Source organism: Anopheles nili, chromosome X (genome assembly GCF_943737925.1).
Source record: "Anopheles nili chromosome X, idAnoNiliSN_F5_01, whole genome shotgun sequence".
Classification (NCBI taxonomy): domain Eukaryota; kingdom Metazoa; phylum Arthropoda; class Insecta; order Diptera; family Culicidae; genus Anopheles; species Anopheles nili.
Window position 1 is genome coordinate 10,461,715 of NC_071293.1, and position 26,818 is coordinate 10,488,532.

General features: G+C 46.2%; 1 protein-coding gene across 1 annotated transcript; it reads left to right on the top strand.

Annotated features, from left to right (window-relative positions):
- The first annotated feature begins 10,626 nt into the window (after positions 1–10,626).
- LOC128729204 (integrin alpha-PS2) lies at positions 10,627–26,244 on the top strand. Its single transcript, XM_053822861.1, has 10 exons — positions 10,627–10,846; positions 14,739–14,860; positions 17,025–17,122; positions 17,198–17,327; positions 17,405–17,466; positions 17,538–17,586; positions 19,007–19,081; positions 20,989–24,698; positions 24,779–24,842; positions 24,921–26,244. The coding sequence occupies exons 1-10, from the start codon at positions 10,632–10,634 to the stop codon at positions 24,923–24,925; spliced, it is 4,530 nt and encodes a 1,509-aa protein (XP_053678836.1). The 5' UTR covers positions 10,627–10,631; the 3' UTR covers positions 24,926–26,244.
- The last annotated feature ends 574 nt before the right edge of the window (positions 26,245–26,818 follow it).

Consider the following 26,818-nt stretch of genomic DNA (forward strand, 5'->3'; position numbering starts at 1 on the left):
TATATTTTTGTCCATTAATAGTTTTCGCGAAGTCTAACACACGATTATTTTACCACAAGACGATGCAAAATACGGCACAAATAATGCTTCGCGTAAAGCTAAAAGAGGAGCTAAAGTTCCAAAACATTATCCACAAAAATGACATCACTGATTGCACGAATGCGATATGATGCAACCATAATTTGACTGAAGAGTGGAAACATTTTTAATTCCTGCGTTCGAAATCAAAAAAACTCAGCCCCCAGATCTAGCGGTTGTAAACGTAAATACAGCAAACAAAAACTGAGTGCGCTCGTAATTCTGAGCCCACAGAACCGAGGGAATGCTGCACGCGCGGAAATGCGCTTATCTTTCGGCTGGCTATGTTGCACTTGCAGGTGCAAGAATGCACGCTTCACAGGGAAAGGGAAATGCACCGGAAAACCGGGAGAAAAACGCTGGCAGTTCGACAGATCGGTTCACGGTTGATGAACAAAATTTGGAGGCGTTGCGAAAAATGCCGCACGGCGGTTTGTCATCACAATGCAAGCACAACAAACCGAAAACACGACACGCGCCTTTCTCACCGAAATGTCCTTCCTTTTTTTGGCAAGGCGACACGAAAAAGAAACCCCCCCGCCCAACGGACGCTTGAGCGTAAGTTAAACAACTACCGAAAAATGGCCAACGGTTGCAAAGAGAGCAGCAGCAACAAAAATTATAACACAGCATTTAAAAAAAAATGCCAGCCAACTAAACTTCTCTTCCTTGCGCTGGCCATTGTTCGATTTTGAGTACACTAATAATGCTGCACCGATATCTGAAGAACGTCGTGCACAACAGAGCCGCGACGGTGTTAGTGCCGCGGCAAGAAAAGCAAAAGTCGAAAGGAACATGGAAAAGCTAGGCTCTCCCGTCGAGATTTCACTGAACGCTTGCAACCGATCGGGTTCACATCTGCAGCGAAACAAAACAACGAAGCCATGAGAACGGGGCAGCCCAAATCGGAGGCTGACTGGGAAAAATTTTAAACAAAAAAAAACCAAGCTGACACCAAAAACAAATCAAACAAACCAATTGCTAATCACAGCGACTAGAGTATGGGCCCTCTAGCGCCAGGCGAGCAAATTAACTAATAAAAAAAAAGTTGAGGAAAAACTCAACCAATTTTACGAACATTGTATCGAGAGAAATGACAGCGGACGCGTCCTACACAAAGTAGCTGTCTTCGTACTGTTGGGTGCCGGACCTCTAGAGCTTCAGTTCGGTACACTGCTTTATATACTGTAACCAACACCACTACCGTTCGGGCACCACACACCGTGTTCGACTCGCTACAATGGCCGACTTTTGCTGGTGTGTTGCGACGAGCAGTCCGAAAACGAGCACATCTTAAATCGTCTTTTGGTCGACTTTTGTCCACTAAACACTCGCATTTCACATGCTCAACGGGTAGAATTGCACTTAAGAATTATTTATTGCTTATAAAAACCGCACTATTAATAAGATGAGTGGAATTAAGCTGCAAATTAAGCCTAACAGGAAAACGACTCAGCCTAATCGCGACAAGTCAAAATGGCGGCTGCTGTTGTAAGTCAACCCTCTTCTAAGCTTGTCAAGAAAATGTCTGAATGAGCGTATTTTTTAGTTCAATGCTGATTGGTAAAAAGCTGTTCACGTGACCTCGAGTGTAGTTCAACTCACGGACGTATGGTGGCGCTGCGTTCGTGAAGTGCATGCTATGCAGCACTGGGCAGTTTGCACAGCCAAATGAGTATATTGGAATTGTTTTTCAACGCATCGATTTAGCAACTACTAGCAGACGCGTTTTTACCTAATCTACCACGGCTGCCCACCAGAAAGGTGTAGATTTAAATTGGAAACATTTTTATTACATACCTGTTTGATGGATTGACCAACTCCTGAGAGGATGCTGCACTCCGGTTTCGCTTTGCTGGCGACACTGTTTTATTGACGCCAACCAGCGGGCTTTGCGCTATTCGCAATCGATTGAAAAATTAAAAATATTATTACTAGGCTTATGCTCCGTGCATCATTATCTTGCAATCGAAATTAGTAGTTGTAAAGAGATTTATTTTTACAAATTCGATGCTTTTCTCGGATTTTCACGTCTATTAATTGAACTAGTTAGGGCGATTGTATATAACCCTAACTGAGTCACAGTCCTATATAATTTATTTATCATCTACAATGCGAATAGTCAAACTGCTCTAGATGAGTTCGATATTATTGTACTATAAAAAGCGTGATTGTTTTTTTTATGAACATTTATTAAACTTTTTTTCCCGATGAATGAGCACTGCTATGTTTTAGTATTTTTTTCCTTTTAATTTTTATATTATAATGTAGTTATATCCTAAAAATAGTCATTTGTCTTTTATGTTCTGTGCTTTCAAAAGTTTCGTTGCTATAAGTTGATGATGAAACGCAGTTTGATTTTAATTATTCGGTTTCTGATATTATGTTGCTATATGAAGTTCAAAAACATTTTATAATGTATTATTTTGTTGTTCGGGTAGATTTCAACAGAAATACTTTTGAATCCTAACCATAACGAATTAGCTAACAACTAGTAACGCCTCTCCCATATTGCTACTAGTTCAATAATGTGATTTGAAAATCTTTGCATGGCTTGTATCTTTCTACGTTCAACTCCTGTCTGAAGCACTTTTCTCCATTTCATTCCTTCTATCCAGATCAGTATTTCTTGAATTTTATACAATATATACTAAGTTACAAGTCCATTAGTTTCCATTCTTTTAACAGGATTCAAACTAAATATAGCAGCATTCTAACGATTAAATTCAATACATGTGTATAGTGTCTTCAACTCTGTAATAGAATTCTTTCGTCTGATTAATGTTTCTAATCTGCATCTTATTTCAAAAAAATTTCCCGCTAACTGCTACATTAAAAATTTCAAATCAACATCTAAAAACAAATATTTCAACCCATTTAAGTTCCACAAATCATTTAAAATTTATTGTACCTGTATTTCGTGGATTATTTAATGTTAGATGTCAGTCACACAATAGCCCATCGAATATTTTTTCATCTGAAAACCTATAATTCAGATGGACGTTGCATTTCGAGCAGACTTCAGAAAATTCAAGGCCCTATGTAGCGTGTATAGCAAAAGATTAACGAGATAATTCTTATTGAAATTATTGACTTATTTAAAATTACAGTGGTAGCCAAAGGGCAGGTTTGATATAGTTTTTGTTTATTTTAGGTAAACGATGTATGTATTAAGATGTTAAGTTTTAAATACTGGTTGTTAGTAATTCAACATTCGGGAATCTCACTCTTGATAAACGATAATGTACTATGAAACTCATAAAAAGCTCCAACAAGACAGGCTTTGACCGTAGAACGGTTGTTGAGTCATTTAAAAAAAGTATGTTCTACAAGGACAAGGTACAAGGACATTATATTATAGTATAATTAAAACGATCGATGCAGTTGATGATGAGTCCCACCACTATCCCTTAAATAGAATTCAGAAAATCGAATTTATTAAATTTAATCACTGTAAGTGCCAGAATGTGTTTTTTATAATAAAGGTAAAAATCACATGCTTATATACGTTTTCATACGAATAGAAGTAGTAACATTGTAGTCATACTTAAAATAAACATATCCCGGCCTAACTTATTTAATCTCCATGCGTATATCAAATTATCAATGCCATCACACAAATGAGACTCTCAATTGCAGATTTCGAATCATATAATATAATTACGGGATCTTTTCCACAACGAAGCTCCTTCAGGAAAAAATAGAACCGCATACAGACTTCCAGATCATCCTACAAAGCAGTTCCTTTTTGTAATATTTGAAAAATATCATTTGAGCGCGTGTGTCTTAATGCTGTATAATTAAATCCATTGGAATTTAGTGTTTTTTAAATTTATTCTAACTGAATGCTAAAAATTTCTTATCACCATCATCATCATATACCGTTCTAAGTATATTATAAAACAAATCCGAACTTTAATTAAATATTGGATTCGTGGAAATATGTTTGAAAAATATTTTCAACGTGCATAGAGTCATGTGTAAAAATAGGAACAAGTTCAGTAATATAAAACAAAACAAAAATATACGAATACTAAACTACTAAAACAAAACTTATAATGATGCTGATTGCGTGTTCCATTTCAACATTCCCTTATGTAGATCGAGGAATGTTACTTCTGCTGGAAAGACAGAATGGGAAACAGTGTGGCATTAATGAGTGTTAATCTTTCATCATCAGCATATATGTTTTAACATAGGTATGTTAGTCTTTGTTAGTCAAAAAAACAGGAAAATTTGCGCATTTATCAGCAAAGTTTCTGCAAAATTCGGCGTATGAGCTGACGCCATCGCAAAGCAAACAAATCGAGCAATCGACCTGAAGGTCGCGCTACCGAGAATTTATGGAAGATTTTATAATTAATAAAAGCGATAAATCATATACTTCAGTGGACTTCATGACTTACAAATGTAAAACCACATATCAATAGTAGCTAAGTTATTTTTCTACGATAATACAAGGGAATTTCACGCTTTCCATAGTTTAAACACAACACTGCGTTTAATATAGTTATTTTACCTAGCGTATAATATAGTTTTATTATTGTATTTAATTGTATAAATTTGACTCCATTGAAATGAGTTAATATTTTGTTTTATGAACGAACACAGTGCTTCAGGAACATTTATTGTTGATGATGAAATTTTTTGCTAAATTATTTCAAATACTTGTAAAAGCTTATGGGTCTACGATTGTTTAGCTTGTTTACCAGTTTGTACCGGAGGCTGGAGCTTGTTGTTTAGCGATTCAAAAATAATCAGAATTATAAATAAATAATTTCGATAGAAATGTTGTTTTCAATAGCAGATGCTGTGGGTTTTTTAATTGTTTAGCTAAACTTGTTTTGAAAAATATTTATACGTCTCTGAGACGTCATAATTGACGTTTTATTTGATATGTTCTGCTACAAATGCAATCTAAAATGTCTTACTGATCTAGATGAGTTGAATATTTTTTGCAATTTAAAAAATTCAAGGTTTTTAACGCTACGAGCTATTGCCAAAATTTGAATTATTTTCCATTAAGCCTATTAACTGGAACTAATATTTAAAACAAAAACTGAAAAATGCTAGTGAAACCTCCCGTATTATATTAAAGCTTAATGGAAAAGCGTAAAGCAGCCCTGAAAAAGATATATCAAATTATTGAAGATTGCGTTAGTGGTCTACACTGTATGCCATATCGAACATAAATATAGGGAATAATACAAGAAATAAATTAAAAAAAGTATTAGAAAACCGATAGTGTGGTGCATTATGTTATATCATTTAAAGAATTATTAAATAAAGAAAATGCAATGAACGAATTAAATTATAAAAATTACTTTTTTTCTCAAGGAAATCAATTTTCATCAAGGTATTTTTTCTTATAATTATGTCCAATGCATAACACGCTTTGTTTCATCCACACAGTCAAAACTATGTATATGTTTCATCATTAAGCTTGCTGCAAATTTTTAGTGGAAGTTGAAACGTAGGGTGTGAGCGGGGGAACAACAAAAGGGAACATTTTTATGCAATATCAGTTAAAACTATTGATTGTTACTGTTGTATCTTCTTTAAGAAGTAAAACCTCAAATGTTTGCTGAGCAACAAAGATTTGATGTAGATGATAAATCAGCGATACAATTTCAGTAAATAAAATATATTGATTGCAGGGTTTTTCCTCAAATTAGAGGCAATTCCTACAAAACCCCTGTAATCTGTAATGATTATTATAGATGGTAAAATTTAGTAACTACTTTGTTCTGCAAATAGTATTTCATCAGGTGTAATTTGTTTCATATGCCTGATTTCAAATATTCGTAATAAGTTTTGTAAATGTGATAAAATCTCGAGTAAAGTAAAGTAATAGTAAAGGAAAATAACTACGAAATAAACAGTGATTAATAATTGCGGTTCAAATTGTTGGTTTTGATATGTAATCACTTTATCATACGATCACTCTTCACAACTGTGCGTTTACTTTCTATTCGGTTAACCACGTACTCCCTTTACTATCTTTTTTAATTGTTTCGTGTTTGCTTAAAACTAATGCAGAAAATTTCACATCCATCAATAGCCTCTCTTTGTAATAGGTATCATTAACCTACCATTACAGGTCCGAAATTGGTTAAATTATATCATTTGATAACAAATACCACAAAAACCCTGTTGATAGTTAATGTTAAACAGTTACGTGTCATCCAAAAATGGGTGACGGCAAAATTCGCATGGCCATGCAGGAGGATGCAAAAACGCTTGATTCTTAAAATGAATTTTACAATATTTATAAGAGCTTATTATTCGCGAGCAAAGAATTTATAAACAAATAGGAATACGAATGAGATCAAAGAAAGCCACGAATTTGTGTTTAACCAAAAATGGAAGTGTTACAGCCGGGCAACCGTTACCAGCATATAGGAACAGGTGACGCTTAAATTTTGCATTCTTGGCTCTCTATTTTGGGGTTCCGTGGAATTTTACCAAAAAACGTGTGGCAGTCAACGTGTTACATAAAAAAAGTGTCTCATGGAACGCTTAATTCAAATAACGCCCAAATGAATGCTATTTGCATAGCAAATTTAAACTTCACGCTTCCAAGAAACAATTGCGTACAAGTTCAGCCGGAGAAAGGTAGTTTCAGTTTTCCAAAATTTTGATTCTAATTCTCATCCATTTCTCCCATAAATTGATTGAATAAAATTCATAGAGTTGCTGTGGCCCTGGACGAATAAAAGTTGTGTTTTATCCTGTATCATAAGAGAATTGCAAAGAGCTACATTCTCAAATCGCGTACAAGCTGTATGAAGGCTGCTGGGAGGTGCTATGAGAGGTAACATTTTTACTCAATTCAAATTCAATTCCATTCATTCAAATTGAATGTGAATTTGAACTTAACTGCGTATTGAAAATAGCAATCATCTTCTGATTTATTTTACAGTTCTTATATATTAAAATAAACCACGTTTGTTTAATGTTCTAAAAACAATGAAGCTCTTGCAGTTAACCATGATTTTCAGTTTGATTCAGAGATGATCAAAGAATCTTGAGTTCGTTCATGGCTTTTCTTAAGTATTTCAATGCAGCAGTAAATTTGAATGTCTTTTTCCTTATCGTATTATATCTGCAATATTATACGTTATTATTCAAATGTTTCTTTAGAAGGTGTGGGATCCTGAAAAAAAAGGACTACAGTAGCGGGAGAACATTCGTGCAACTGTGGAGAGAGAACGTATGCCAAAGTAGCTCGCACGAACTCGAACTCATTGCAGACATTTTTTGTTGCACCAGCTGACATTTGGTTGAGTAACCGAAGCTCCATAGAATGAGCTCCATAAAAAGTAGCGAATAATATCTAGTTGTTACTAACCAATATTAGTAAATAAAAACTTATAATCATTTAAATCAGTTTCGTTTATTGAATATGCATCAAAGGACACACTGCGTTCAATCTAATTCAACTCACGGAGCTCAGTGCTGCTATCATCCTGGATTTCTCTCTATTTACCCGTGAAATGACTTCACTTCTTACGTGCACTTCCTAAAACTTCTAAGGCATGATGATTACGTTTTCTAACCCAATCGGTTTTTTTGTTTCAGCGTATCCTCTGCTCGACGAGGGAATAACATAGCAACATCTATTTGCAACCAATGTAAACTAATATAAATTAAAGTACAACGAGAAATTTCCAATTTTCAGCTTTGATGAAGAATCTTTCCTATAGGAAAAGCTTCTAGTTTGCTAAGAAAAAAAGAGAATAAAAAGATGAATACATTTAGCCATGCCCGGTTAGCTCATTGTCTCGAAAAAGAGTGCAGTTTTAAGCTAGTGCTGATTGAAGTGCTTTCGGTTTGGTGTTTCTGTCTCTTTCTCAACAAGAAAGAAGATCAAAAAAAAAATTAAGAGACCCATCTGAACGAACAGAGAGCTCGCCCAGAAGCAAAAATATCCGAAGTTTGGCTTATCTGCATTGATTAGTTCATACGTATTTTAGCTGGAAATATGATGACATTTTCTTATCCATATGCTCCGTATTTGAATCTATTGGAGAGAGCTTAGCAATCTGCGCACGCCCGTATTGCTCTATCTCGCTCTCTCTCAAGAATGGAAAAAAGGCAAGTGAAAGAAAAACATCCACAGTTAAGAAAACGATCCGAAAAAGTCACGGGCGCACTGGGGCTGAACAATTGTCGCCGAGTCAGCCAATGCTCATTCAATACTCAGCTCCTATTGTGAGTGATTTTGTCTGCCTGCGTCTTGAAGTGAGTGATTCAAAAAGCGACCTCTCGGAGAATAATCAATGGCACTGAGTGGTGAGTGGTTTTTGAAACGGCGGGACTCGTCAGCCTATGCTCATTCAATACTCTGTCCCTATTGTGAGTGATTTTGTCTGCCTGCGTCTCGAAGTGAGTGATTCAAAAAGCGACCTCTCCGAGAATAATCAATGCCACTGAGTGGTTTTTGAAGCGGTTTGACTCGCCGGGAGACCGCATATCTCTCTCAGTCGCCCTTCGCCCACGGAACCCACCAGCGACCTCAACGATAGCGCTCACACCAACAGCGCCAGAGAGTGAGTGCCAGCGAGTACTCGTTCGATGAAGCGTGAACTAGGTGCGCCCTGCAGCCAACCCCGTGGAGGCGCGAAAGCTTCGAGACATTTAGATTTAAATCACTCGCGTGGTCAGTCGTGTGTCAGTGCGTGCGCTCGTAAATCGTGAACCAAGAAGGTGTTGCTTGCGATCGTTGACGTGCTTCTCGTCTCGTCTCTGCCTGCCAGGCTGTTTTTTTGCCGTGGTGGCCGTCCAGGTTTTTTCTTCTTACAACGTGCGTGTGTGCTTTTTGAGTCGTTATTTAAATTGCGTGCCCTAAATTATTTGTGTGTGACTTATGCGTGAAGGGCTTCTGTCTCGCCGGGAGTGCAAAAACAACCCACCCGAGCGCTCCCAAAACGGTCACGGGTTGTGTGGTTCGCGGTTTATTGCGTGTGTGTGTTTTTTTTTGAATTTCACACACTTCATCTTCAACCAACGGCTGTACGGGTCCTTTCCCGAGAGCTCGGTCAAAATCAAAACCCACTTCCATCAGCCTGTGGCCAGTGAAAATCGGACCTTTCCCGAACCGGCCACGAAACACATGGTGCCTCGGTTGCGTGACACATGGGAGGGGGGGGGGGGAATGGGTACGGGTAGGTGGGTAGGGTGCCAGGTAGATCCGTGGCGGCTAGTTTCCGCTAAACCCCCGGTGGTGGAGAGGGGGGGAAGGGAGGTGGTACGTGGGTTGGCGGGTATTGTGTGTCTGATCACCCTCAACCCTCAGGGTTTTTTGTGCGAACAGATGTTCCGTTGGTGGGTAGTTTTTCCGTTCAAACCGACCCCCGGCCGGGTGGGACGGAGCGGGACCGATGGGGAGGGGTGAAAAATCCTCTTCCCCCCGGTGGCCATCCCCCTCACTTGCCTCCCTCTCCTCTCATCACGGGATGTGCCTGTTCACGCACGGGCGTGCTATTAATAGAAAGAAACAGTATGTGAACACGGTGGAAATGATTCACTGAAAACTCGGGAAAATTCAGTGAGGGGGTGAGGGTGTGAGGGTGTGAGGGGTGGTAAAGGGAAGGATGATGAAGCCATCGCTTCCGCCGTTGATGCACCAATACGTTAGAAACGACGGTGGGTGCAGAAGATCTCCCTCCTCCGCCATAAGCTAAGCTCCCGATGTTGATGCAGGCTTGTCATCGTCGGTAGTGGCGTCGCACCCACCCACACGTCCTTCACCCACCTTAAAAGGGGGGTGGGAGATGGGTGGGGGGAGGTGGGCGCGCAAGCGCACTACCAGCGTACAGGGGAGCCGTTTGCGGGGGCAGGCGTGTGGGAGTGTATAGCACCTTTACGCCCGCACACGCACACACACACCGTGACCTGCCGGATAGGGTGGACTGACTGGATGGACTGACTGTGTGGACTGACTGGGTGGACGTCTGATGAGAGGTGACGACATGGGCGCCGAAATAGCGCCCAATAGCGCGTTTTTAGCCGCGTCGTGGGGGGGGGGGGGGAAAGGGGTGGATGGAAGAGAGAGGAGGAGGAGGAGGAGGAGGAGGGGGGGGGGAAGGTGGTGGAATGGAGAGAACCTCCGGTGTTATGTAACTGGGCCACCAACACCGGACAGGACAGAACAGAACAGGACACCGTGACATTGACGTCCTCGGTGACTGCAGCTGGGCGTTGAAGAACCCCAACACCGAGTGTAAACAAGCTAACCCATGTAATCGAGCTGTACGCCTTGTGGTTCCTCTAGCTGGTGAGCTCACGCGGGATAGATGCCTTTACCGTTCAACTACTGCTAGCCGATCTCCAATCATCTCCGAGCGCTTGGGCGTGCTGCCAGCAGCCGAGTGTTTGAGCGCGCGTGTGCGTCTGTGAATGTGCACGAGAGAGGTGGGAGTGAGTGTGTGAGAGCGAGAGAGAGAGCACGAGAGCGAGAGAGCGAGAGTGAGGCATCGAGGTCGCCTGCAAAACAAGCAAGCAACGATCAGGCGCGGATCGCGCGTCGTATGCGCGAGTCCCCGAACCGCATGAGAATGCGCAACGAACGTACAGTGCGTGACGGCCAACGGCTACACCGGCTGGTGTCGCTCGTTGCCGGTGGGCTACTGTTGGCAGGATGCTGCCTCGTACCGAGCGGGACCGCATTCAACCTGGAAACGATCAACTTCATCCTGCAGGAGGGCGACCCGAACTCGATGTTCGGTTTTAGCGTTGCGCTGCATCGCGAGCAGAACAAGAGCTGGTAAGTTGTAACAGGGCAAGGCTGTAACGTCTCAAGGATGCGTTCAAGGATCAGGGCGAACCGGCGGGATCGCGTTTTAACGGGACCATTCTGTATCGGGCACGTGGCGCCGTATAACGTGAAGCCCTTTAACTAGGTCAGGCGGTGTGGTTAAAAACCCCCACTCACAAACTCGCGCGTAACGGGGAGCGATTTAGGTCAGGATTTTTTGTGTCCACCCTCTTCCAAAAGACCCCAACCTCCTCCCCCCCTCCCCTCCTTGCCCCACCAGGGAGTAGCCACTGCAGAAGGGTGTGCTGCCAGGCCCTACCGCAGTCCTTTTGGCAACCCTTCTTTTCGCAAAACACCCTTTCGCGTGGGACCTTGAGCGGCACTTTTATTGATTAAAGTAACGAAGAAAAGAGAGAGTGAGAGGCGGGGGGGAGAGGTTGTGGGGGGGAGGGGGGGAGAAAACCCGAAATCGAAAGGGAGTGCCGCCAACACAGGCGGTTCGAAAACAAAAAAAAAGGCCAACAAAAAAAAACACGCTCAAAATGACAGTCCGTGTGTGCCCGAGCGGTCAACGCTGGTGTGTGCGTTTTTTTTCTTTTCTTTTTTCTTCATCTCACCAACCATCGCGATTCGCGCGTGGGCAACGCGTGCGTTCAGGCTTTTTTTCTTCTGTTTTTTCGTGTGCCTTTCTTGCGACACATTTTCTGCTGTTGTTGCTATTGCTGTTGCTGTTGCTTTTCACAGGCTCTCACTCTCGCTCAACATTCCCGTTCACCTTCGGTGCGGCACTGTAGCGCTGCGATGACGCGAACTCGCACATACACACAAACAGGATCGCCCTTTCGTTCGGAAGGGGGGGGGGGGGGGGCAGAGAGGGTTGGTTTGCGTGGGCCATAACCGGGAGTGTGTAGCGAAATTGAATGATCTTTATTATTTGTTTTTCTCGAGCTGCTCGAGGGGTTATCGTGGTACGGGTGCAATTATTTAATTGACCACCACCACCACCACCACAAACGAAGACGATCGAGGCGGCAGAGGTTAATGCGTACAATTTGTTAATGGGCTGAGTTCGCCGTGCGGGAGACCCTTTGCATCGATGTGCAGCAGATAGGAAGCTGAAACGAAAAAAAACAAAAACGAAAGGGCACGCATTTATGGTGGAAAAAGCGCCCCCGATCGGAGACGGAGGAGGAGACACACGCGCATTCGGCGAGAGTGCAACAAGGGTTATCGAGATGATGCCCGTTTCCTGGGGTGTGCGCGTTTACATATGTTCGCGCAATACCAACATCGGTCCCTAGAAGAAGCGGTAATAAGCCGGCTTGATAAGAGAGCGAGAGAGCTCGATAAGGCGCGTCGTCGGTCGTGTTATCTCGCGCGGGCATTCGGGAGAGTTTGTTTGGGCGTTCTTCTTCTTCTTAATTGACTCGACCCAATCAGTGGGGGGGGGATGCGAGATTCGATCCCGATACTATCGTGTGATTGTGCCGCACGTTAACGCTTCGGTTATCGAGCTACCTCAAGTTGTTTGGCGTTCAGTAGCAGCCTGTTGGTGAGTGCGATCTTTTTCTTTTCGAGCAGGAAGCCATAACACTCGAGCTCGAGCCTTTCGGGAGGCGTAAAACAAACACATTCACCTTCAGGATGCGCTTTCGGAGCCGCTTGCGCTTGTAACATATCCCGGCAAGGGACTGTAAAGGCTGCAAGGGCTGCAAGGGCTGCAATTGGCAGCGCACGTGCAACATATGCACACCATATGCATATGCGCGCAACACTCGTTCACCCACACGCCGCACGATGTGAAGGTCTTCTCCTTCTTCTCTTTCTCTTCCCCTTCCTCCCTCATCTTCGTCCCCTGTGTTCGCTCGACATGGCCCCTTCCCCGTGAGCGGGAGAAAAACATCTGCAGGCCACACGGTTCGGTGCCATGTGTTTTAGGAAATTAGTCAACCCATCCTCGGGGCCCCTTTTTTTTTTGCTGTCGTTCGCGCGCAGCCCCCGGTTGTGTGTTTGCAATATTTCGACCCGATCTCCGGTGGAAAAACCCCTTCTCCCCCAGCACCCCGCTTATTGTGCCAGCATGCCTTTTTTTTATGTCGCGAACACGCTCGGCTTGGCGGTGGAATAAAAATGCATTCCCAAACCGGGACGAGCCCTACGGAGGCCCATATATGGGCGATCGAGGAATTTGTCTTGCCCGTCGCACCCGCGCGTGCGTGTGTGTGTGTTTTCCCATCCCTCGTCCGTGCGTTGCCCATGCAGAAAACGAAGCAACAGACAAAACGGCCGGTGATGTGATATTTGTTTCGTTTCGATAAGATTCGAACCCGCGGATGGTCACGATCGGGTCAGCGCGATGGTTAAATGTTAATTGTGGCTGGCGTTACTACACACCATTACCCAATTGGTTGCACCGGCTAGTGGCTTTCCAGCGCCCTTCGGCTGTAGTGTGGCTGTGCCTTTTTTCTTTTTTCTCCTGCTCCTCTTCTTGCTGTTGTTGCTGCTCCTCTATGCTCCCCTTTTTTAGCTTTTGCTTTTGCTTCTCTCCTCTGCCTTCGCCGCTTGTGGTCTTGGGGACTTTTATGGATTTATTTCCAACCCCGTTACCGTCAACCTACCCCCCCCCCCCCCCCCCGATCCGACCACTGTATGGCCGCCTTTGGCGCACCGACCGCAGGAAAGAAAAAAGCGAAAAAAAAACAAACGCGCCACGGCACGGGGACAGATATAATGTCTTGCCGATGCCGCAGAAACAGAAGCGCATCAGCAACTTGCATGATGGGGAGCAGCCCTTTGCGCAGGGTTGAGGGGGGTGGTGGGGTGGGTAGAGGGGTGGAGAAAAACATACATTGCGCGGTGCAAAATGGAGAACCCAGAATGTCCAAACATGGCAAGCCGACGGGGCCAGCAGTGGTTCACGTAGCGGCGGAAGGGAGTGGGGTTGACTTCTTTTGCAAAGTCAGGGGAAGTAGGCGTGGGAGGGGTGGGGGGGGGAAAGGAGTTTGGGTATGCCAGTCGCGCTTTTCGCGCAATTTCCCTCCCCCCCAACGAGCTGTTTACTTTGGCGTCGCTTTTTTGCCCTCCTTCACGTGCAGGTTTCTGTCGTTTCATCGACACACACACACACAAACGCACACACACACACACACGTGTGCGCATGCGTACCACAGAACAAGGGGCAAAGGAGTGGGGGGGGGGGGCGGGGGTTGTGCTCGTCTTCGGGCTTGATTGGCATTCCTGTTCCGTTGGTGGTGGCGTTTTTTCCATTTATGACGTTTCCGCCAAAGTGCATGATTAATGGTGTGGCCATCTCAAACCCGAGGGCCCCCGAGGTTTTTCTGTTCTGGCGCTGGCTTCTGGCCACCAAGCTGCCCTTATGCGGTCCGAAGAATTGCTCCCAAGTCTGCCTACCTTTCGGTTCCCCACCACGGTTCCTGCGCGCTTACGTAACGCCCCGGGCGTCGGTGTGTCCTTCACCGTTTGGTTACACGCACGGGGCTGAAATCGGCTTGCTTGAGGGTTTTCTTGCCGTTCGCCAGATAAGAACCGCTCCGTAGGGTGCTCCGTTTGATTAGAAAGAAGTTGTCACCTCGTGCGGTGACCTCCGGCTGTGGATGGGTCGCTTTTTTTTGGGCATGAACAGGATGCGACACGATGTCGGGAGCGGGTTCGAGTTCATCGTGGTGGATCGTTGAGGGACATGAGTAACACCAAATCGGTACGGCGCAAGCGCACTGCTGCTGATCTCGCGCGAGCGCCCTCTGGTGAGGATCGTCATTTCGCGACCAAACGTCATCTCGGTCCTGAGTCAGAGCGTTTGCGGTGGAATAAATCACGCTTGGGGTTTGGTTTGTGTCTTGTTCTTGTTGATTTTGCTCATTTTGCCGTTTGTCCTTCACAGGGTGATTGTGGGCGCACCGACCGCCAACACGACGCAGCCGGACGTGATAGAAGGCGGTGCCGTGTACCGCTGCGATATCTACGATGACCATCGGTGTTACCTGGTGCCGTTCGATACGAAAGGTAGGTACTTTTGAGGGTGGGTTTTAAACACTCTGACTGCCATTTCAACCATTTTGGGTAAGACAGAAGCATTCCGTACGTGGCACGTCATCAATTCGTACGAAGAATTCGATGACACTTTTCATGCTGCGTTAACTGGGGTTTCATCTTTTATGTTTAATGCATAAATGAGCTCATATGCATCAAAGAGTGCCAAAGAAAAATTGTACATAATGCAAAAATGATTTGGTTAAAATTATTTGCAGGTTTTTACTCGTGATGTGTAATTTGGCATTAGCTCGAAAAGACGTTATGTTTCTAAATTTTCTTTTGTTACACTTATTGTGAGTGATAATTTAAAAAAAAATACGAGTGCCTTCAAAACACCTAAAAATATACTAAATATCAGCTGATCCAGCGTATATTACAGTTGAAATTTTATTTGCGGGATAAATAAATGTTATACGTTTATTTTAAAATATTCTAAAATAAACTATTTATAATCGTTGAGCACATGCATTACGTAAAAGTTTTTAGAAAAATTTGCTGTTTTGTGTAGGGTAACTTTAAAATATTTCTCATTTGTGTTTCGTACAAACAAAATGGCGAATGGAATAAATTAGAAATCTAATCGTCAGCTATTAGCTGTACAAATGAACTATTCCGCTAAAACACTTCAACGATAACGTGTAAAAACAAACATGTACGTTTCCTGTTGCGCTCGTCGTGGGCTGGCAGAAAATTTCTTGGAAATAAGTGTTAATGGGCATTGCTAATGGATGCAAAAGGGTGTTCATTGCAATTGCAATCCCAACTGCAGCGAATGGGTGCTCTTGAGCGTCTGAAAGGGAGAGCGATCATTTACGTAGCTGAATAAGGTCTCCGGTAGCAGACATTTTCGTTCTAGAGACACTCGTTATTTGATTTCTTTCGCGTCCGAAATGGTTCAAAATGACCTATGAAGGGAGCATAATAAGTTAACAGAACCCAAGCAACAAAAAGTAACTCCAGCAGTTTGGTTTCATCATGGCAAAGGATCTTCAAAACGCTTCTTTTGCATCAGCAGGAAATAATTTGCACGGCGTTGGGATACATTTCGGCATTATGCCAGAAGAGTGTTCTAAAAATAATACCACCAAGGTTCATACTAGCAACGTCTTAAAACTAGGAACGCATTGTTCTACCATGGTGGCTGTTGCTCCAGGCATCATAACCTCGCGCATTCTTCGTGCCTACAAGATGTCGTATTGTCTTTCGCAGAAAATGCTACCATTATTGAAATGCCCGGACAACGCACCGGTACCTCGAACATTACCAACATCCAGTTCGATTTGTACGGCAAGTACAGATGTTCTACTACTTATTGTCCTCCACCGATGCCACTCGAGAGCCCCAAACCCCACGAGTGTAGCGGGTGTAGAGCAAAACGCGCCAGCCATTGTCACCGGAACTAACGCATCGAAATGTTAAGTGTTTTAACACTCGCATCCAGAGCCATCCACACCCAAGAACCCAAGAAGGGAACGGTGGCTCTAAGCGTTGGTTCTGCTGTCAAGTACTGCTCCGTATGCTCGAAATCGTTACACCGCGTGTGATTACGGGCACGGCTGTATTATACATTCAGACCATGATTTCTTTTCACTCTCCTTTTTGCGTTCGATCATCCATACGCCATAGCTGCACCGTTTAGTTTCGGTTGTTAGAATAGAGCGACCTTCGCTAAGAGCGCTGTTTCTTTCGTGCGTTGCTTCACTCGTCGTATAGAACCGCAACCGAGAACCATTCGTCGCGTTATGAGTCACCTAGAGTAGTCGCCTACCGCTTGTAAGATATTTCCCGCAGCTGCACATGGTGTGACGAGCGATCACACGACGTCTGACGGTTTCCGTTTTTTTTTTCTTCTTCAATCCTCGCCCCAGGTCTGGAGAAATGTTTTTTAACGTTTAAAGGTGGGTGATGCTGGCCGTGAAGTAACACGTGCCGGCTTCCTTGTGCCGTATCCGCTGCACAGCTAATAGCGTAGTGCAGGCACCGAAGTGATAGGTGGTGCCTGCTGTACACCTTCTCGTTTTTTTTTGCTAATCGGTCGTAGTTTGTAGGTGCTCTGTTTTGAGGGGCCCACGTCAACTATATAACCCATCTTTCACCAGCCGTTGTTCACCGTATGGCCTCTTTTCACCCACAGGAAATAATTTCAACGATCAAAACGAACAGATAGACACCAAATCAAACCAATGGTTTGGTGCGACGGTCGCGAGTGCGGGTATCGATGGTCCGTTGGTGGTAAGTCCTTTCGTCCTTTCGTCCATGATGAGAAACCTTTGCTATGTGTTTTCGCGTTTTGTTACCCTTCGGCAGGCTTGTGCCCCGCGATACGTCTTTCATCAACTACAACCGCGCAAAGCGGAACGTGTTGAACCTGTCGGAACCTGCCATCTTGCGAAGAACAACATGCGGGAGTTCCAGGAGCTATCACCCTGCCGAACAGGTGTGTCTGGTGGAAATTGATAGGTCTGCGAGGTCACACCACTCACATGCTTGCATTCTTTTACTCTCATTCCGCAGCCTATTGGGGTTACCATCGGCAAGGATCTTGTCAGGCTGGTTTTAGTGCCGCCCTCACAAATGTACGTATCGAGGGCGCAAAAACAATTCCCTATCAAGTATCTGATACATCTGCTCTTTCGCTCTTCTACAGGACGGTACTCGCGTCTTCATCGGTGCCCCGGGTAGCTTCTACTGGCAGGGTAAGTAGCCGTCCTGACACCGCAGCGGTGTTCATACACGTCTCTTCTCTTGTTCCAGCGGCAGGAAGTGCGAGCCGTGAAGACTGAGTTTTGAGTTTCGAGAGCTAGAATTTCCCTAGTTTTGTTTGCCATTGTGTCGTTGCCCCGCATAGCGCTTTCGCACCAACCGAATGGTTTGCTTGCCTTCTACGGCAAACTCGCCGGTCCGGTTAGGTCCGAGACCATTTTTGGTGGCTCTAAAGCTGCCCGAGCTGGTGTCGGTTCCGTCATGACTCGGCAGGAAGATGCACCACGCCCTTACTAGCTCTAGTATCGTCCCAAGCGTGATGGGCATTGCCGGCGTGATTTTTTTTTGGTTGCGTTTTTATCCCCTTCATTAGTCGGTTCATCAATTCCCGCGCAGCAGCGATCTCGTGAACTCACGGAGTCCTTATTTTTCTTGCCCTATACACGTACACAAACACACATATCAGCAGCAACCGCAAACACGCGTGAAAAGTGCAGTTTTCCACCGCCTTCCGTAGTGTGTAGAGCGCGCGCGCCTGGTTTTGCAGTTTTCTTTTTCTGGTTTTGTCTGGTTGGAATTTCCCCAAAACACACTTTTTTTGTTGTGTGCGAGTGCGACACACCTTTGCGCTGCGTTTGAGATAGATAGAACTGTGCCCGTTTTACTCTTCATGTCCTTCCGATTTATTTTTCGCTCTCCTCCCCACACAAAACAAAAACCCACGTAGTTCTCGTTTGTTCGCTTCTAGTACTTCCATAACGTTTAGTGAACAGTCCCGTATGTGTGCATGTTTTTGCGATTGATTTTGGTGTGCGTTGCACCGCGTTTTCGTGTGGAAGTGCGTGCGGGAATCGAACCCACGGTGTATCTTGTGAAGAACGTATGAAACTGGTGACGATCCGAGCGTGCGAAGTAGGTTGAATGCTCCACCATGCATCCTGGTTTTGTCTGGGTCCCTCATTTACCCCAATCTTAAACACCTGCCGCGTACATCGACATCAATGCCTGACTGATCGACTTCATGGACTTCTGGAGCGAAGTTGTATGAGTAAATATCCTAATGACATCGGGATACTAAGGACCTATTGGATCTAGGATGTGGATCTGGCCATTTCCAGGAGTACACACACCCACACACACACACGCATATACACACATACACACCCCCAAAAGAAACACACACACAACTCGTCCAACAACTAAAGCCATACTAAATCTCTGATGTTTGTGCCCAACCACCTTTCTCGCCACCCACCCCCCCCCCCCCCACCCCCCTTCCAACACCTTTTCGCCCACCCTTGCTCGCCCCCTGCGCCCACCTACCTGCTCCTCCCCACCATACCCCGACCCTCCTTATCTGTTTTCTAATTATGCCTTGTGATGAGTGCACGCAACCTTTTTGACTGATTTCAGGACAAATGTATTCCATTAACACCGACGTTGTGTTTCCCTATAAACCCCCGCGGTATGGTCATTTTGGCGAAGGAGGTAACCTTGAACAGACCTTACGAGTCTTATGCAGTTTCCTAACGTTTACTAGTTTAACGATGTACTAAACCACTCTCTGTACCCTACCGATATCATGCTAACGTTGTCGCTTGCATCGTGGGAAAACGTGCGCCCTCTCCCACATCCTAAGAGGTGTTGCACGTGACGACCACCTTCGTTATAACACGCTTGGTTTTGGGACATCTCTGGCCTTGCCCTTTCTCACACTAACTCTCTCTCACTCTCTCTCTCTATACTACTCTCTCTTTCTTTCTCACACCTGCAAAACACACAACAACACACTATTATCTACACGTGGCCTTTCGCGCTTTTCTCGCCAACACCAGAACCCGCCACCGAACGAGCCAGTGTTGACAGCGAGACAGCGAAAGACCTGACCCTAAACCTCATCGGTGGTGGAACAAGTGATCTTCATCCCATCTTCTATTAACCCATTCTCCATTTCTCAACCTGCTATCTGGCGTACTATTTCTATGCGAGCCGCCCGCAGATGAGCCGCCCTTTGGGGGAGTTACTTACAGCGTATGGTTACATCATCTGTGGGCCAGTTCTGTCGGTTGAACAAAAACGATCTACGAAGCTCAAGATATCACGGGTTTGCTTGCTGGGGCCTATTCGGTGATCGTCGCGGGGTATTCTGCCGCTGTACATGATTGATGTAGCCTTGAAATGCATCCTTTTCAGTAGCTAGCAGCTTGTAGAAATTGTCCAACATCTTAAGCAGTGGCAGCAGCTGGACGTACTCTTGCTGGTGTGCATTTACAACCGTAAAGTAGATAAGAGATTATGAGAGATAGTGTGGCGTAAATATGCTTGATTTTTAACGGCTGTCAGTGTCGCGTTTATAGTATAGAATTTTTCACTTGCAACGTTGGGGAGCTCAACGCACGTTTACGATTACCGATCGCTACCTCAGCTACCATTTTGGGGGCATTTCCGGTCCTTTTTTTTCGGGTGAACGTGTGAAATTTCCGGCTAACCCTTTAAGTGCCTTGTGATGTCATGCCGTGTGTACAAAGCCGCCGATTTCCTGCGTGACAAACAGGGCTTTGTAGGGAGTGTACAAAAAGAAACGTAGATCCTGCTTCGCTTGATGATGCTCTGTACGGGGCCACGGATGTAACGAGCCCCCTTTCCCGTGGTCAAGTGTTACAGCGTAGTTTCGTGTGACCAAAAAAAAATTAAAGCAACACTCTCCCATTCTCATGTAGCTCTTCCCATGTATCATAAGCCGATTCAAGGTATTTGTAGCAGCGCCAGTGGATCACGTAGACACATCTGTTTAATTTTAATCACATATCGTACTAATGGTCATCCTGTTTGGATAGCTTCTCTTCTCCACACTTCTCTCTTCTTTTCTGTTTCTCTTCATCGCTCAATTTATTTCGCTCTTTCATCGTCAACTTCGCGCGGTCGAACCATCGCCCTCGCCCTGCGCCATGTACAGGACGCTCATCCACCATTGTGTTATAAACCAAAAAAAAACCCATCACGAAATGATCTATTCATCGAGCAAACATAGACAGAACTATCATGAATACATCATACGGCGCGCGGCCCAATGGCGCGCCGTGCTGTAACATAGAGCAGCGCCTCAGCGCCGCGCTTCCGGGTAGTGGCTTCCGGGTAGTGTTGAGCGGCGGTTTCGACCCTCATCCCCGTGTTCATCGGGTGTTCGAGCCCGAGATCTGACGCTTACTCGCAATAACCCCAACAACGGCTCATGGGGCACGCTCTCCCGAACACGAGCCGTGTCGCAAACAGCGAGTCGACCAATCATCACTAACCTACTAGCTAGGCGCGCTTGCCCGGATAACTCCGCATCGTGAAGCTTGTCCCCGGGACGTCCTCTAATCGTCTGCTCGTTCTCTCCTGCCCCTCCACAGGCCAGATCTACTCGTTCAGCTTGAACAATCCCAAGGATAAGGTGTACAAGACGCCGGAGGACTCAAAGAAAGAGGATGACAGCTACCTTGGGTACTCGTCCACGACGGGTGACTTCAATGGTGATGGCACGCAAGGGGTTGCGGTTGGCAAACCCCGCGGGGCTGGCCTGCTTGGTAAGGTGTTGGTGTACTCCTGGAACATGACCAACCAGCAGAATATTACCGGCGAGCAGATTGGTGCGTACTTCGGGTACTCGCTGGCTGCGGTTGACGTCGATGGGGATAAGCTGGATGACTTGATCATCGGAGCGCCGATGTACACCGAGCCAAACAACGAGGGCAAGTACGAGACGGGCCGTGTGTACGTGATGTACCAGGGAGCTACTCCATCGGGAAAGTTCCGTGAGCTGGACACGCGAGATGGCGTCAACAGCAAAGCCCGCTTTGGGCTAGCCGTGTGCTCTTTGGCAGATCTTAATCTGGATGGGTTCGGTGATTTCGCTGTTGGAGCACCGTATGATGGACCGAGTGGACGTGGAGCTGTCTACATCTACTATGGCTCACGTGACGGTCCGCTTCCACGAGCATCGCAGGTGATCCAGGCGGAGGAGATGTCGGGCTTGGCGAGGTTGTCCACATTTGGGTTCTCGCTGTCAGGTGGCATCGATCTGGATGGTAATCGCTATCCGGACCTGGTTGTGGGCGCGTATGAATCGGATAAGGCACTTGTGTTCAAGGCACGCCCAGTTGCGGCGATGGAGGCAAGCACACTGTTTGAAACCGAGAGTAAGCTGATCTCGCTAGACGAACGCAACTGCACGGTGTTACGCACGCAGAAGCGCGTCGCCTGTACTGTCATCAACTCGTGCCTGAAGTACAACGGTGTCAACGTCCCGACAGCTCTAGACATTCAGATTTCGTGGACACTGGACGCTCGCAAAGCGCGCAATCCACGTCTGTTCTTCCTCGCAGAAGAGGGTCGTAGCACGCGCAACCAATCGATGCGGTTATTCCGCGGCAAACTTGAATGCCTCAGTGACCTGGTGTACGTGGCGGACAACGTCCGGGACAAGATCACACCGCTCGAAGTAGAGATGGCGTACGGTTTGCGGCAAAGCTCTGGAACCCGTCAGCGGAATCCCCGTGCCAACATCGAACCCGTTCTCGACCACAACCGCGGCACGGTGCAGCGGGATTCGATCAACATCCAGAAGAACTGTGGGCCAGACAACGTGTGCGTGCCGGATCTGCGCATGGAGGTGAAGTCGGTCGATAACTACCTGCTCGGATCGAACAACCTCCTCTCCATGGAGGTTCTCATCACGAATCGCGGGGAGGACGCGTTCGAGGCTGGCTTTTATATGGCCGTCCCAACCGGGCTGGACTTCCGGCGAGTTGACCGATTGGGTGAGGCGAAGGATGTGCCAGTACTGTGTACGGCCCCATCAGCTGCCACCAACAAGACGCTAAAGTGTGACATCGGCAATCCACTGTCGAGCGGCAAGGTGGTCCACTTCAAGGTGATTCTGGCACCGTCCTTTGCCGCTGGTATGGGCTCGAGCTACGAGTTCTATCTGGAGACGAACTCCACCAACGCGGAGGTTGACGCGAGCCAGCATGACAACGTGGTGCGCAAAAGCATCGGCATTCTGGTGCAGACGGACCTCTCGATGTCGGGTGTGTCACTGCCGGATGAGTTTCTGTACAATCACAGCGAGTTCCGCTCACTGGAAGAGGCACGTACTGAGCGTGATCTCGGCCCGCAGGTGGTGCATATCTACGAGATCCGCAACGAGGGTCCTTCCACGATCGATGAGGCTGAGTTTTACGTGTTGTGGCCACACGAAACCGTTGACGGTGTACCACTGATGTACCTGCTAAACCAGCCGGAAACACACGGCAACATTGAATGTCTACCGACGGAGTACGTGAATCCGCTTAATCTCGCCATTGACGGTGTGCTGGCACGCAAGAGCTTCCTCGATAAGGTCGGTGTTTCTGGAACAAGCTACTCCTCTACGATGGGCCGGACGTCTAATAGCGCGTCAGCTAGTGCGGCCGGTGTGGAAGGTGGCACCTCGTCCATTTCGTTCCTTTCCACTGGCTCGAGTTCGGGACGTGTTGGTGGCAGCAGTAGTAGCAGCAGCAGTAGTAGCAGTAGCAGCAGTAGTAGCAGTAGCAGTAGCTTCAGCAGTACCAGCAGCAGCAGTAGCAGCGGCATGAGCAGCAGTGGAGCTAGTGGTGGAAGCAACCGTTTCCGAGGCAGTGAAGGAAGTGTTGGCAGCAGCAGTGTCGGTGTGAACGATTCGAGATACTCTTCCCGAGGCTCTACTGGAGGTTCGGAGGGAGTAAACTCTCACCGCGTGTCCGGTGGTGGCTCAGAACGACGGTATCAGGTGGAAGGCAGCGAAACAGCATCATCTGGCCGCGTGTCGAGTGATTATGGACAAAATTCAGGCCGTGGAGAGAGCTACTCTAGGCAAGGATACATTCAGCAAGGATCTCAAGGGGATGGCTATCGTCGGCAACAGCAGCAGCAGTATGATGAAGGACTACGAACGGATGCATCTTATGGTGGGGTCACCTCTGGGTATGATTCTGCCTCGAGCAGTAGTAGTAGCGGTAGGAACGGAACCTCTTCCTCGGTGGTGTATTATTCCAAGAACCGCACAACGTACCGTGGAGAGGATGGACGCTTGCACGTGTCGGAGAGTGAATACCGTAGCCACAACACCGATCAGAAAGGAGGTCTTGGAAGTCTTGGACGTCTAGAACAGGGAGCCAGTGCGAGCTCTGGAGTAGCCTCCGGTTCGTCAACACGTCGCCGCATGATGAGTCAGCAGGATGGGGAAGCTCCTCGTACGGGGTTGGTGACGGAGTTCATGCACCTAGGCGAACACAGTGGACCTGCGAGTGGAGCAGGATTTGGCCACAATCTTGGTCAATTCGAGAACAAAGTACGCACGGAATACTCTCAACAGCATGGTGGTAGCTCGTCGTCCCATCACACGTCCTCAACGGCTTCAGGAAGCCGGCAAAGTCAGTACAGTGGCCGGGAACAGGCAGAGTCGGGATCCTACACCAGTAACGCGTACCATGGTGTAGCGAATGACTTGGAGCAGGTCGAAGAACACGAAGAGGACGACTACGGAATGTACGATCGCAGTGAAGAGGAGAGCTACATCGATCCGGACGTTTCTTCGCGACGTACCTACCCACCAGGGTATGGACTACCGCATCTGAATCACCAGCTCAATCAGGGTCACGAGAATGTGGAGCAGAAGTTCCGCTATTACCAGCGGTTCGACCGACAGAGGCGTCAGGTGGCACCTAAAGACGAATCAAACCGAGCTCTGGAGGAGGCGCTGCAGTGTCACGCGACTCGTTGCGCTGTCATTCACTGTAAAGCGGGACCAATCGGCAACAAGGACGTCGCCTTCGTTGCACTGCGAACACGCGTTGTTGCCCACACACTCCACCAGCTGTCATCTTCGGCGCCACTACACTTTTCTACGATGAACGTAGCGCGAGTGTTGAAGTTGCCGTACATCGGTGAGCCGAAGGACAAGCCCATCAAGACACACGAGATCCCGGTGTTGGCCGTACCGGAGCCAACTGTCAAACCGGACGTCGTACCACTATGGATCGTCGTATTAGCTGCCTGTGCCGGCGCCCTCATCCTACTACTTCTAATCTACCTACTATCGAAGGTACGGGCTGACAGATCCAGCATGTGTGTGTTGACGTCTACTAATCTCTTGTCTGTTTCTTCCTCTCCCCAAACTTTCAGTGCGGATTCTTCGAGCGGAAACGCCCCACGGACGCGTCCGAACGGCAGCCATTGAACCGAAATGGTAACTATCATGGCGACGAGCACCTGTGAGCGCCTCAGGTTGAGGTAGTATCACGATTTCCGCTGTCCTCTGTTACAGAGTAAGCAGTGGGGTACCGTACGTCATCACAGACGTCATCACAAACAGCTGACGAAGGAGGCCATCCTACTCGGCTGTCAGCTGGCGCAACCCGAAACTAGAGAGAGAGAGAGAGAGAGAGAGTGAGGGATAGAGAAGAAGAGACAGAACCGATAGCGTGGGAGGCAAATGCAGGCGAGATAGTAACTTAACGCGAAACACACGCGCTCACACGCATGCGGCACAAAGCATTAATGGCGTTCGCTAACGAAAAGCTAGAAACGGTAGAGCATGTATTTCTGTTATTTGACAGCACTTAATCAACTAGTCAAACACTGTTCTTTCGCGATTCGAGAGGGCCTTCGAATGCCTGTAAAATCTCATTTAAAACCGATGCTGCCTTTTTGGTAGGAATGGAGCGGCTTTGGTTCGTATTGCATGAAGTTGAATCGTTATTTAAGGGTTGGCCTGTGCAAATAACAGCTAGTTCAAAAGAAAAAAACCGTCTTATATAGGTATACATTTGCCAGTACAAACTCTTATCCGGCAGCCATCACAAGTGCCAAGTGCATGCGGAAATAGCCACTCGAGCAGCACATGCTGGCAAAACTATTATCTCTCGTTTTACTTACACACTAATTCATTAATCACTCATCTAAACCGCGTTCGTGATCGTGTTTACGTGTGTGCATGCGTGTGCTTGTGCGTGCATGGGTATGTATGGTGTATGTGTATGTGTGTGCGTGAGTGTGTGTGTGTGTGTGTGTGACTAGCGAAGACTGATGATTTCCGAGCAGTCTAGCGGGCCGGCCGATGGGTCGTACTATCGGAGAAGTTCCGCGTGTCCGAGGAAAGCAAACGACGTGCCTTACATTGGACGAGAGCTGCAATCATCTCATTAACGACCCTTAACTCGGGCTAAAGCTGGAGACGGTTTTAAAGCGAGCTGTAACACGAACTTTACAACCTATCTGGATTTTACATATTTTTATTATTATTTTTCCTTGTAGTTAAATAATTGTAGCGACACGCCGTCGAGCAATGTTCTGATATTAATTTAACCATGGAATGACGATGTCTTGTCTAGCATAACATGTTTCGAATAACATTTAGTAAGTTATTAATCGTAGTCGCGACGCGTAGCCAATTTTAAGTGCCTTTAGCGCCGGTCCGAAGGGAAACCGCCTATCCGGCCAGCCACGTCCATTGTGCCTTCTCTAAAACGGAACAAAAGTGTAATATTTTACAGAACCGAGTAATCTCATCCTGCAAGCGTTCTCAGAATAATGTATAATGTTTTGTTATATACAATGAACAAAAAATAATAATAAATAAACAACAATAATGTGACCTTAGAAAACCGTTGTCGAATATCAGTTACATTTGAAATGAATGCTTCATAAGATGACATGTAGGTGGCGTAACGAGCGAGGGAAATGTTTTATAAACCGAACGACAGATGGCGCTAGTACAGTTAGCGTAGGTAAGATACTACGAAAATCAAAATGGAGCAAAGCCCTTTACTAAATACTTTGTTCTGGTCGGCCCTGGTAATTGGCCCGGGTAAGTTTTTAAAAGAATACTTCATTTTTCCATATTAACCTATTCTTTGACCTTGAGTGTAGTTCGTTACACCTGATTGGATTGTGGTTATTCCATTCAATCAATATTGATTCAATTTCCCTGGCAATTGCCTTAGCCAGAAGCCAGTCTATTTATAACCTATTGACATTTTAAGGCAATAAAATTCAATATTCCTCCAGGAATACTCTGTCCCATCGCTCACCATCACAGCAGCAAAATCCATTGGACTCATACAGGTGCTTATGTGCATAGTACACATCGAAGGAGCAAGAGCCTTTACAAGGCTTGTATGTCATCAAATGCGCAAGTCCAATTTGCTGCTCTTCGCTAAAGGT

Excerpts from the sequence above, each read along its gene's own strand:
- LOC128729204 (XM_053822861.1), top strand. The coding sequence starts at position 10,632 with ATGAGAATGCGCAACGAACGTACAGTGCGTGACGGCCAACGGCTACAC. Across the intron at positions 10,847-14,738 it reads CGCGAGCAGAACAAGAGCTG|GGTGATTGTGGGCGCACCGA; the intron begins GTAAGTTGTAAC and ends TGTCCTTCACAG. Across the intron at positions 24,699-24,778 it reads TAATCTACCTACTATCGAAG|TGCGGATTCTTCGAGCGGAA; the intron begins GTACGGGCTGAC and ends CCAAACTTTCAG.